The 13,772-nt window shown below is 44.6% G+C and overlaps 1 protein-coding gene across 1 annotated transcript; it reads left to right on the top strand.

The window, feature by feature from the left end:
• The first annotated feature begins 10,852 nt into the window (after positions 1 to 10,852).
• On the top strand, positions 10,853 to 13,516 carry LOC130380299 (E3 ubiquitin-protein ligase TRIM39-like). Its single transcript, XM_056587465.1, has 2 exons — positions 10,853 to 10,940; positions 11,050 to 13,516. The coding sequence occupies exon 2, from the start codon at positions 11,052 to 11,054 to the stop codon at positions 12,675 to 12,677; it is 1,626 nt and encodes a 541-aa protein (XP_056443440.1). The 5' UTR covers positions 10,853 to 10,940; positions 11,050 to 11,051; the 3' UTR covers positions 12,678 to 13,516.
• The last annotated feature ends 256 nt before the right edge of the window (positions 13,517 to 13,772 follow it).

Below are 13,772 nucleotides of genomic sequence, written 5' to 3'. Positions count from 1 at the left end.
ATGGGGACATTTTCTGTGAAATAGTTACATTCTCAGTAAACTATACATTCTTTAGGTATGTATTCAGTAGAATAGCTACATTCTCAGTACAATATATATTCCTGTCCTACTAAGAATGTAGCTACATTCTCAGTACAGTATATAGAATATATAAAGTATCTGTACAATATGTATTTAGTGGAATATGTTACGTGTTAAAATGGCAGCAAAGGCAGAGTCATGGATGAGTTTCGAAAATGTATCTACAACTTCAGCATCAAGGTTTGTTATTATTTACAAAGTTACACCATTTTCCCCCTCTTCCCTAAAAACAATGTCCATCGCGACCACGGAGCGTCGGAGAGCGTCCAAACGATAGGGCATCACGAGGGAGGAAGTGAAGAGCGTCCAAACGATCCAAAAAATATGGCGTCCACGAGAACGGAGGGAGTGAAGAGAGTGTGTGTGTGTGTGTGTGTGTGTGTGTGTGTGTGTGTGTGTGTGTGTGTGTGTGTGTGTGTGTGTGTGTGTGTGTGTGTGTGTGTGTGTGTGTGTGTGTGTGTTCGCAGACACTAGGTTATAACTGCTGCCATGTTGTTGGATGAGGGGGTGTTGTTTTTTGGTTTAACTCTCGCTACGACATGGGGAGTCTGGACATTGAGCTGTAACGTGGCTTGAAGACCTGGATTGTCATTGGTCGACTTTATCAGAGCGTGGTCTCTTTCGATTTATTGATATCTATATACAGTATATATAGATAATCTCTCTATCGATATCTTGTATCTTGTTTTATTTTGATCAGCAGTTCTCGTAAGAGTCGTCTGCAGACTTGTACTCAAACACATTAAGTCTTGGAGATAAGCCTCATATAACTACAGTGACTCAATATCAAATCACAAACCATAATAGCACCTAGAGAGAGGGTTGCTTTTATTAAGACTGTGGTGAAATATATCAGCCTCAGGTGATGGAGGATCCCTGTTCTGGGCTCTCCCCTTCTCTGTTTCAGGCTCTCCCCTTCTTTCTGCCTACCTGCCTGTCTGTCTGTCTCTCCGTCTGTCTATACATCTAATCTGAAAATATCATAGTTTATTTGTTTTTCTCTTTTCTTCTTGTCTTCTCTTAACGTGTTATGTTATTTTAAAGTGTGGTGACGCTTGTCGACCGTTGGAGTTTCAAGAAAAGCACGAGCCAAGAAAAAACAAAAAATTGACATAAGTGAAAGTTTCCAGGCAGGTAGGCAGGTAGATGAATAACATGAAGGTGTTAAATTAGTGCAACATGTATATGGCGTTGGCTTGGTGGCTTGTAAGGATAGCCGCAGCAGACAGACTGGAAGACGTCTTCCGCTGTCGCTCTACAAGGTGCTGAACTCCGGCTGAGAGATGACGTCACAAGCTTTGAACAAGCCTACCTTTACCGAATGAGACGAGATAAGAAAAATAAATTATAGAATTGTAGAAAGATTTTTGCGCAAAAAAAAAAGAAGAAAGAAAAAAAAAAATAGAATCGTTGTGTGAGGCTATTCTGTCAGGTTCCTAAACCATCTCTCATCCACAATTATAGAAGATAATGTTAGCCAAATTATAACTCGAAATATGACCAGTAGTAGGTGTTTGTATCCAGAGCGTCCAGTGAGATGAAGGCCCAGGTCTGGGCTGCTCAGGGAGGACATTGGGGATCCTTCGGACGAGGAGTCTAAACAAACCAACCAACGGGGTCCCCTGAGCCCCTCAACAGTCCTGGTTCATTGTGGGGCTGCAGGGCTGCCGGCTCCCCTGTGAACACCCCTTCAGTTCAGCTTCAATAAGAGGAGGACAGGTGTGTCGCATCAGCGTCTAATCAACAGGGGACCGGGATAACACCTAAATCAGCCAATCAGAGTTGATGTCTGCAACAGCAGGTGACCCGGTCATCCTATCAGCCAATCAGAGGTGCTGCCTGAACCAGCAGGTGTTTCACCTAGAGGGGGAGTCAGGGAATATAAATAATGGAAACCGATCTATAAATGGTGTAGAACATATGTCTTCTTGAATTATCGATTAAAAGCCCTGAATTCATTTATGAATTCAGTTCCTTCCCTGAACTACGGGCCGTGCTGTGGTTCTCTGAGGGCGCGGCAGCAACTGCCATGCTCTACCGGTCGGGCCACCAGGGACTAGAGATTCAAATCACCCAAAGGATTCCTGGAATCGTTGAGTCAACGTTTATTAAAACTGTTCATGAACCATTTATAAAAAAAGAGAGAGAGAGAGAGAGAGAGAGAGAGAGAGAGAGAGAGAGAGAGAGAGAGAGAGAGAGAGAGAGAGAGAGAGAGAGAGAGAGAGAGTTGGTTTCATGCCCACTTGTTGGTGTGGTTGGTATGTATGTGTGTGTGTGTGTGTGTGTGTGTCCTGTGTTTGTGTGTATAAGAGTAAAATAAAATACATTATATGATGACATCATACAGCCATCGTACCCAAAAAGTGCTCTCTTGTTTTTTGTTGTTTGTTTGATGAAAGGTGATGCAGTGGGTCACATAGTAGTGATGTGGATTCATCCAGGGCAAAATCTCAATTTAGTGAATAACATTATAAAAACGTAGGTAAATATGCACTCAAATGACCCTCTATTAAACACTTGCCACTGCACGCCTTAACCTGAACTGACAGTTCTTGGTTATCAGATTACGGCAATCAAAAGTTCTGGCTCCACCTCAGAGACGGCGAAAACCTGACCTGCAATCAAGCACCGCCCCTCAATGGAAAACTACTGTCAGACGTCAGCCAGAATGCACCATAAGGTGAGCGTTCAGTGATTGGTCACCTGCTTGGCTATGGAGCCTGGATGGAAACCAGACTCACCCATTCAGTTTGCTTGAAGGAATAGAAGGAAATCCATGGACTGAAACACATAAAACTGTTAATGGATAAATGTAACATAATTTTCAGATAATCAGTGCACACCTTGATAACCCTAAATAACAACTAGAACTAAACTACGATACCAGTTGTCCGTCATTTCAGATTTACACACTGTTTGTCCCTGACACGTAAAAGCTACCCATAAAATGCAAGTACATTTTAGGTTTGTTTTGCTGTCCCTGCCATGGCAATGACTGTGTTGTCTCTGAATAGTGAACTTGTTGGTCTGGTTTGTCTGCCCTACCCTGAGTCACATGATGCAGCTGTTTTATGAGGTTAGACTCTGGGAGGTGAGCTTTATGTGACTACCAGTGTTAAGTCAATGTAAAAGGTCCCATGGCATGCTACTTTATGGATGCTCTAATATAGATATTAGTGGACCCCTAACACAGTATTTGAAGACGTTCCCGAATTTCAGCCGTGGTGCAGAAATACAGCCACTACGAGCCAGTCGCACATTGAGCTTTCCCCAAACGCTCCGTTTCGGTGTCTGTAGCTTTGATGCAAATGAGGAGGAGAGAGGCGGGTCAATGAGGAGGGTGGGGGTGTGACCCTGAGCAGCTTGCGGCCACGGTACATGGCACAGTACCATGTGCTCTGTTTGCAGTCGATGTATCGCAATGGCGAGGCGCACACAGCCCTTGGCCGTGTTCCCGGAGTGTTCTAATATTTTAGAACACTCCGGGTGCTCCGCCTCGGCAACGGTCAGGCACCACCGCCCAGACCTCTCGCTTATAATGCTACAATGCTAACAATGCTACAGAAAGAGAATATTTCTTCATCCGGAACGTCATGCACTAGGGCGTGGCTAGGCTCCCATGATGCGGAAGAAAATCTCTCCTTGATGTTGCCCTGCGCCATTGAGCAGTTTTCATAGGAATGAGTGGGCGCCATTTTTTAATCTGCTGTCCTTTCTTTAATAGGTCCATGGCGTGTGGTGGGCCGTTCGGCCATCTTTCTAGTCCACACACTGACTTTAGGAACACACTCGTTAAGATGTGTTGTTACATGTCATTAAGGGTCTGGTGTCTCACCATTTCCAAATCATAGTAGATATTATTTATATAGTTTGATATGTTTTGATGTTGTATTATTTCTGCCCCCTGCATAACATGTTCGTTGTTAGTAGACTTATGGTGCAATCCATTTTTATGGTACGCCGGTAGGCCTGCCTGCTAGTGGTAAATTGTAAATCTCCCAGCTTTCTTACAGCATTTCTGTAAGAAAGGAAATGACGTCACGTTCTCGCTAGAGCAGGTTGTACGTACCAGCATACAAAAGGATTGCACCATAAGCCACATCTAGATCGTCTCAACCCCAGCCAACAACTTCACATGCACACTCACCCGCACCCGCACCCGCACCCGCACCCGCACCCGCACCCGCACCCGCACACCAGGGGTTTCCATCCTGTATCACTGTCTGCGACTCTCAGCTATGCTGCTCGTGTGTGCACTGTGCACGTGGACATCGGGGAGAGTTCCCGCAGCAGCATAGTGCCAAAAAACGGCTCTTTGCTCTCTGTCTGTGGTTGTTGAAGGTCGGATCGGGGTTGGATAGAAAGTATTCGGGGAAGCCCCGGAAACCCGGATCGATGAACACCGATAACTCCCAGTTACATTTGCAAATCACCACAAAATCACCACAATTTCTCTCGCTTAGCACCGGCTCTCTTTTAACTCAAGAAAGTAGAGAACACACATCAACTAATTTGAAGAGGCCACACAGTGGGCATTAATGCAGTGCACTCATGTGCCGTGGGGGCAGAGCCAGGCGTTAGGGGAGGAGCCAGGCGTTAGGGGAGGAGCCAGGAGTTAGGGGAGGGGGTGAGAGGACTTCATGTTGAGGAAACGAAACCTAAAAAATAGAGAAAAAAAAAAGCACCACGACATTGAACCAGTTCTTTCTTTCAGGAGAAAAATAACACGCATTAAATAGTCTTAAAGACAGAATCAACAACAAGGTGAGTAAAGCAGCACAACTTTGAGAGACGTTAAATGTCTTTTCCGGTTATGGAATTAGAACAATAATGGACTTGCTCAATACATAAACCTTGTCGTCTGCCTCTAGGAATGGCCTCTGCTAAGACTTCCTGGTCTGAGGAGAACTTTACATGTTCCATCTGGATGTGTTCAAGAGTCCAGTTTCCACACCATGTGGACACAACTTCTGCATGTATTACAAACTTCTGGGATGGACAAGTCAAGCACAAATGTCCTGTTTGCAACAAGCTTTTCCACAGAAGACATTTACCTTAACATTTAGGGCATTTAGCAGACACTTTTATCCAAAGCGACTTACAATAAGCACATTTGTCATAAGAAGTGCATCAATATATCGCTGTCGGTACAGAAAGGATGTTCATAGAACCAAGTGCAAGTACAACAATCGCTAGGCTAACCAATTCCCTGTGTTACATGAATGATAGCAGCTACTGCAGTTGCTACACAGTAGGGATGGGCACGAGTAGTAAATTCCAAACTCGAGTGATCGAAGGAATTCCTTGAGGATCAATCGAGTACTCGTTTGATCGAATCTATTTTTAGAATGCAACGCATCTGCAGCAGGAATGGGCCTAATGATGAACTGCAATATTACCAACCAAACATGTAAGGCTTATTCTCCATCAAAACAGTCAGAGTCATCAGAGTATTCATTATTTATTTTTGCAAACGTTCAAAACATATTTTCCTTACAAAAATAAATATGCGTCTCACAATTTAAATCACGTCGAACCAAGGCCTGTATCGGTTTAAAAAAAACGAAAACAAAACAAGTAGCCTTACCATTGCAAATAATTTAAATCTGCAAATAAAACGGCAGCAAATGGACTATGGAAATACTCAGCGTTGTGATCTTCTCTACACGGCCGGGATTACAGCTGCGTCTTGCGGCGGTGAAAATAGCCGACACACTTGGTTGCTGCGGGTCTGCTTTCCCGAACTCGCCAGTGTGTTTCAGGAGCATGTTGCCGCATAGTACTTGTAGTACTCTGGTAGCTCGATTTCGCTTGGCATATTTTACATTTCACCTTATGATCTCCTATTTCTTTAAAGTATTTCAATTCTTTGCTGCGCTTTGCTTTAACCGCCATCTCTTAACTTTTTGAATTCTGGCGCGCCTGCACACGGCACGGCACGCGCCGTGCATTTCATTTGCTTTGTGCCCACGGCATGCGTTAGTTGCGCCGCACAGAAAATTGATACATTTGCTTCAGAAAACTTTGTTTGTGTGTGTATATGCAAACTCGAGTTTGCTTGTCCACCCACCGCGCTGAAAAGGTTTAATCGCAGAGGCAGGAAGTCCATCCAGGAGTGAGTTGCAGTAGTCAAGGCGGGAGATGACCAGTGATTGGACTAGAAGCTGAGCTGCTTCCCTTGTGAGAAAGGGCCGGATTCTGCGGATGTTGTAAAGTGCAAATCTGCAGGATCGGGCCACCGCAGTGATGTTTGCGGTGCAGTATATCTGATTGTCCAATACCACACCGAGGTTTCTGGCAGTTGGGGAAGGAGATATAGTGATGTTCTCAACGGTGACCAGTAAGTCCATGTGTGGGCAATCTTTCCCTGGGATTAGGAGGAGCTCGGTTTTGTTGAGGTTAAGCCTCAAGTTGTCCAAATGCTGACGTCCGCCAGACATCCCGATATGCGTGTTGCAATCAGGGCTTTATCAGATGACGGGAAAGAGAGAAAAAGCTGAGTGTCGTCAGCATAGCAGTGATAGGAAAAGATGTGTGATGTAATTACAGAGTCCAGAGATCTGGTATAGAGGGAGAACAGAAGAGGCCCCAGTATAGAGCCTTGAGGGACACCAGTTTCAAGCGTGCAAGGTTTGGACAAGGAGCCATTCCATATAACATGATAGGTGCGGTTCATCAGGTAGGATGTGAACCAGGAAAGAGCAGATTCAGCAATGCCAAGTTCGGCAAGAGTGGCAAGGAGGATCTGGTGGTTCACTGTGTCAAATGCTGCGGACAGATCGAGGAGAATGAGAACCGTTGAGAGGGACGAGGCTCTGGCAGCAGTGCCTCAGTCACCGCGAGGCGAGCCGTCTCAGTGGTGTTGATATAATAAAATCAAATGATTCAATTGCTCTCGTGTGAGAGGTGGTTTTCGTGCTGCATTTACTGTTTCCCTCTGAATTCAACCATCATGGTTAAAATGTCCTCATATTGATCAATGACAGAAGACGTAGGCTACTAGACATAAATCATGCTGAGACCAGCGGGTGTCTGAGAATTTCTGCAGGCGTTTATTGATGCGATTGTTTGCATTAAGCACTGTAGGCGCTTCGGTGAGGCTGTGAGGAAGTTCACTATTTATTGTACCCTGTCTAGACAGTAACGAACATCCCTGACCATAGTTATTTGCGTTTGTAGTCTACACTCAGACGTGAACTCTTTATTGCATGCGGGTGTCTTCATAAAAAACATTCGGGAGTATGCGATAATACAAATTATTCTAAAGAGTACTAGACTCCTCTAGACCGCCTTCCCCAGTGAACCAAGAAAGCCCGCGCCGTGACGAACGGGGGATTTGACCCCCTCGGTTTTACACAGTTTTACGCCGGGGCAGTGGAAAAAGACCTATAGCCAGGGTTCGAGTAAGGTGGGAGCCAGTGGGAGCTGAGCTCCCATAGAGAGAGGTCTGGCTTCCATGAAAACAGCAAACTCAAATATCTGTGGGGGTCTCAGCAGCATAATATTGTAATTACAAATAAAGCTATTTTCCCTTCCACATGCAGAGTAATATTGACGTTAAGTGGCATAATAGAACACCGGTCATTATCGGGAAAATAAGCCCAGACAGGGCAAACCGGACACTGACGCGAAACGGAGGTGCTTCGACCTGAAGGGGGTTATTTTCAATTATGAGCGGCTACTTGCCAAACGAAAAAAATGACTTCACAAGGTGTCTTTTTACAATTTATTTGTTACCATTTGTAGTGTTGATCAGCAGAGAAATAGTTGGCCAAAGACGTTGAGGTCGCTAAGGAACCGAAGACGCTGGCGTGGTTGTGAAGGGCCCATGCAAGTGAACGGAGCATTCCACGGCATTGAGAAGAACCGTGTCATAATAGCCCATATTTCCCTCCTATACCCCCCCCCCACCCTGTCAAAATTCTGCGCAAGGCCGGAACGGTCTCCCCCCCCCCATTTTTAATGTCTACAAATATTCTATGCTAGAGAGCCAATCAATGAAACAATGCGGATCAGATAAAGTCGGCTCTTTGCTGCGAAAAGTATGTTTCAGAAATCAGCACATGCTATTTTGGATTTTTGTAATATCGAATTATTTCAGGGGGGGATATGCCATAAAAAGGAATGCACAGTGCGTTCAGGATTAGGACTGATATATATGTCGGCCTAGGCCTAATCAATTGTGTTTTAATATCTTTAGCATTCATATTATTGCAGTCCATTCTTTTCGTAGGCTACTCTGCTGTTGGCCTTGATGGGGAGATATTTTAACCATTTTTAACCCCATTTTCCTGCAACATACCTTCTTCTCCCCCTGCGTCATAGCCCGTTTCAGCACCGTGTCAGTGGACAGGTACAAGAACGTCGTGAGTGGAGTGAATGTGCGCTCATGTTTCGGGAAACAAGGCCCTGGTCTCCTTCTATGATGTGGAAGCCAGGGTTCATATCTACTCTGCTACTGGCAGCACCTTAATGAGCTTCTCTATCCATTCCTCAGCCCAGGTCCCCACAAATATGAAAGTGGAAACTCTGCCCCCCTGATCATCTCACCTGTCAATCAAATAGACTAGGACCTTTGTTTGATAATAAAATAATCAAACAATCAAAACAACTAATGTTGCATCATGAATTAGAATCTCTACTATGTGAGATCTGAGAGAACTCCATTAATGTTGTACTGCTGTCATTTAACAAGGAGAAATTCAGTACTGAAGCCTGACTATTATAAATGATTACCCATTGTAACCCACATTATATACCCAACATTATACTGCTATAAAATTGTTAATGGTTGCAGCTCCGTCTAACATGTTTTGAGGTGTATATGTGTATGTGTATATCATAATCATCTCAACATTACTAGTAGTTTATACTTCAGAATCATGAATGAAAACACAATCAAATGTAAAATTACTTTTTCATTTAAAAAAAATGGAAAACAGCTGATGTGGCATTTACTTTTAATGTCCACCCTACAACAACCCGACATGTGTTCCACACTAACACAAAGGTCACAGTGCCTACATGTAAAGATTCCCCCCATGTGTGTGAGTACCGTGACTTTGTCTCGTCATCTCTCCTCCTCTCCCTCCTCTCATCTTAGTTTCTCCTCTCTTTCCCTGTTCCTCCCTCCCTCACCACCTCCTCCCTCCCCCTCCCCATCCTTTATTTTTCCTTCACCCCTCCTTCTGCCTCCAACTCCACCCTTTTTCCTCCCCTTCCTCTTCCTACCCCTCCCGTCCCTCAATGCCTCCACTCACACCCTTCCTCTCCTCCTCCTCCCCTACATACCTCCTCCACCTCCTCCTCTTCCCCCTCCTCCTCTCACCTCCTCTACATTTTCCCCCTCCCTCTCCTCCCCCTCTTCTACCTCCTTCCCCTCTTCCTCTCTTCTCCTCCTCAGAAGCTGGCCCCCATGGTGCTCTCCAAGATGCCCAACAACGTGTGCTCGACCGGGGTCAACTACACCCCCGACCTCACCTGTCCTCCCCCCTCTTCACCTTTCCACACACACACACACACACACACACACACACACACACACACACACACACACACCAACACAAACACACACACACACCAACGCAAACACACACAGGTGCACGCGCGGGTACGCAGACACACACACACACCCACACACACACACACACACACCCAAAGTGCGCATACGTGTCCCTTTGTTAGTCTGTGTGCCCTGTGTGTTAGTATGTGAGTGTGTGTGTGTGTGTGTGTGTGTGTGTGTGTGTGTGTGTGTGTGTGTGTGTGTGTGTGTGTGTGTGTGTGTGTGTGTGTGTGTGTGTGTATGTGTGTGTGTGTGTCTGTGTCTAACAGTTATAGAGAGATGAGGGGGAGATAATGTGTCTTGTTTAACTAAAGCTAGCTCCCTGAAGGTGGAACCGAACAGTTTCTTTATTTAGTTCATGTTTTAGTTTTGTTCCTGTATGTTTTGTCCCTATTACGGGGAACAAGGCGCTGAACGGTGGTCCTCGTTCCTCTGTATACGGTGATTCGATTGGCTCATCTTCTCCTGGACCTTTCTGTTTGAAGGTCCAGGTTTTATTAAGTTGTTTTTTATTAAGTTGTGGCAAAAACATGTTGAACAACAAGGAATGTTGATTGAATACGTGTCAAAACTAATGCCCTGTGTGTGTGTGTGTGTGTGTGTGTGTGTGTGTGTGTGTGTGTGTGTGTGTGTGTGTGTGTGTGTGTGTGTGTGTGTGTGTGTGTGTGTGTGTGTGTGCGTGCGTGCGTGCGTGCGTGCGTGTGTGTGCGCGTGTGCGTGTGTGAGTAAGAAAAACACTAACCAACAGGGGGTGCACTAGTACTTCAAACGGGGCAAACTTTCCAAAAGCAAAAGGAAATCCCCCACTGACCAGACTGTCTAGTGCTCTCAGCTTTGCTGCTCGTGTGTGCAATGTGCGCGTGCACGTCGGGGAGAATTCCTAGCGCCATTAAACAGCTCTTTGCTCTCTGTCTGTTTCTGTCGAAAATCGGATCGGGGTTGGAGAAAAAGTATTGGGGGAAGCCCCGGAAACCCGAATAGCTCTACAAAGATTATCCCAGTTACAGTTTTACTTGCAAATAACCACTAAATCACCACAATGTCTGTCGTTCGGCACAGGCTCTCTTTTAACTCCAGAAAGAAGACAACGCACATCAACGCATTTGAAGAGGCTAACGCGGAGAATGAATGCAGTGCACTCACGTACCGTGGGGGGGAGCCAGGAGGGGAGCCAGGAGGGGAGAGGACGTCATGTTGAGGAAACGAAACCTAAAGCACCCCGACGTGGAAGCAGTTCTCTCTTTCAGGAGAATAATAACACGCATTAAATAGTCTGAAAGACAGAAACAACAACAAGGTGAGTAAAGCAGCAATAACTATGAAATAAGTTAAAACCGCTTTTGCCGTTATGGAATAACAAAAATAATGGGATTGTTCTATACATAAACCTTGTCGTCTGTGTTTAGGAATGGCCTCTGCTATCGCTTCCTGGTCTGGAGAGAACTTTTCATGTCCCATCTGTCTGGAGGTGTTCAGCAGTCCAGTCACCACACCATGTGGACACAACTTCTGCAGAACCTGTCTAACAAAGTTCTGGGATGAACAAGTCCAGTTCAAATGTCCTGTTTGCAATGAGCTTTTCGACGCAAGACCTGATCCACGGGTCAATACCCTGTTATCAGAGTTGGCCGCTCAGTTTAGAACTAATGTAAAAGTAAAAGAGCAGCCTTGTGTTGAACCAGCAGAAGTTCCCTGTGACGTCTGTACCGGGACCCAGCTGAAGGCGCTGAAGTCCTGCCTAGTGTGTCTTATCTCTTATTGCCAAACCCACCTGGAGCAACATCAGAGAGTCGCAGGCCTGAAGAAACATCGGCTGGTCGAGCCAATGGACCGTCTGGAAGACAGGATGTGTAAGAAACACAACCGACTTCTGGAGCTCTTCTGCAAGACTGAACAGGTGTGTGTGTGTCAGTTCTGCACAGAGACAGACCACAAGTTCCACCCTTTTGTACCTCTAAAGGAAGAATATGAAGTGAAGATGGCCCAGCTGGGGAAGATAGAGGCTGAAGTTCCGCAGATGATCCAGGAGAGACAACAAAAGATAACGGAGATCAAAGACACAGTAGAATTGAGCAAGAAAGATGCAAACAGAGACATTGCAGATGGTTTGCAGATCATCACTGCTCTGATGCGCTGCATTGAAAAGTGGCAGGATGATTTCAACGAAACGGTTAAAGAAAAACTGAAATCCAAAGAGAAACAAGCTGAAGATCTCATCAAAGAGCTGGAGCAGGAAATAGAAGATCTGACCAATAGAACCTTAAAGGTGAAGCCACTCTCACACACTAAAGACCACCTCCACTTCCTCCAGGCCTTCAGATCCCTGAAGAATCCTCCACACATCAGGGACTGGACGACGGTGGAGGTCCGTCCTTCGTCATACGTGACCTTGAGGAGATCTGTGGATCAGCTGGAGGAGACACTGAACATGGAGATGAAGAAGCTGTGTGATGCTGCTGAACTGAAGAGGGTCCAGCAGTATGAAGTAGATGTGACTCTGGATCCTGATACAGCTCATCCCAATCTCATCCTGTCTGAGGATGGGAAACAAGTACATGATGGAGGTGTAGGGAAGATACTCCCAGACAACCCTAAGAGATTTACAAAGTATATGTATGTTCTCACAAGGCAGAGCTTTTCCTCAGGGAGATTTTACTTTGAGGTCCAGGTTAAAGACAAGACGTCATGGTGGTTAGGAGTGGCCAGAGAGTCCATCAACAGAAAAGGTCAGAAAATATTGACCCCTGAGAATGCTTTATGGACTCTTCACTCATATAAGGATGGGTTTATATTCCAGGATGACCCTGTTGTCCGTCTCCCTCTGAGAGCTAAGCTCCAGAAGGTGGGGGTGTTTGTTGATTATGATGAGGGTCTGGTCTCCTTCTATGATGTGGAAGCCAGGGTTCATATCTACTCTGTTACTGGCTGCACCTTTACTGACCCTCTGTATCCAATCCTCTGCCCAGGTCTTAAGGATTATAACGGTAACAACTCTGCCCCCCTGATCATTTCACCTGTCAATCAAAGAGACTAGGACCTTTGTTTGAGAATAAAATAATCAAAATTCCAAAACAGCCAAGGTTGTTTCTTGAATTAGATTCTCTACTATGTGAGATCTGAGAGAACTGTATTCATATCATACTTTTCACCGTTTTAACAAGGATCAATACATTAAGCCACTAACACTGTGTACTTTAACAAATATATAACCCATTATATCATAAGACTACACTATAATTGTCATGTCACGCAAAGTTTGTTAATTCTGTTGAGCCAAGTTAATATCACTCATGTATTGTCATTCACTTTCTGTTTTATTTTGTAGTTCCCTTTTCCCTCTCGTTTCAGGCACTTGACTTTCTCAACTGTGATTGCCTCCCCGGTCTCTGATTCGTCTCACCTGTGTTCCCCTCCCTCATGTATAAATAGCCCTTGTTTTCCATTGTCTAATGTCAGTTCGTCTTGCGTCCCCAGCGTATTGTCAAGCCTCAGGATTTGTTAGTTTTTGACACTTGCAGATACTACTGTATTTAACTGTGTTTTGTATACTCCTAAGCGAGCACCTTTTGGTTATAGTTTTGTATCCTCCATGAGAGCGTTTTTTGTTACCTTTTTCTAGTAAAGCGTTTTTGGTTTAAACATACTGCCGTCCTGAGTCCTTGTCCCTGAGTCAAGTCGTGACAATAATGTTCCATGTTTTTCTATCAGAATGCTTTTTATATTTTTAATGAGAAAAAAAATGTCTAGGTAGATGTGAACATTTTTATAACATTATCAATAGGTTTTTTTTAACCAAATAGTTACATTCCTTTGTTATTTTCAATCATCAACTTTTGAGATTTTAATAAAAATTTAGAACGGGGACATCTTCTGTTGAATAGGTACATTCTCAGTGCAATATGTATTCAGTAAAATAGGTACATTCTCAGTACAATATGTATTCAGTAGAATAGGTACATTCTCAGTAAGAAATGAAAATGCAGACTTCACATTTAAGAAAGACTACTGGGGGCAGTACATTTCCACACCAACATAACTTTTTTTTCACATGTGAATTGGGAAAAACCTGATTGAAATCAATACGACAAGAACGCATGGATCGAAAGAGTGTGTTGCAAGTGAAGGTGCA

This window comes from Gadus chalcogrammus, chromosome 4 (genome assembly GCF_026213295.1).
Source record: "Gadus chalcogrammus isolate NIFS_2021 chromosome 4, NIFS_Gcha_1.0, whole genome shotgun sequence".
Taxonomy (NCBI): Eukaryota; Metazoa; Chordata; class Actinopteri; order Gadiformes; family Gadidae; genus Gadus; species Gadus chalcogrammus.
This window is presented reverse-complemented; position numbering and strand designations above follow the sequence as displayed.

Bases quoted from the DNA above. Each gene is read 5' to 3' on its own strand.
- LOC130380299 (XM_056587465.1), top strand. From the start codon at position 11,052: ATGGCCTCTGCTATCGCTTCCTGGTCTGGAGAGAACTTTTCATGTCCC.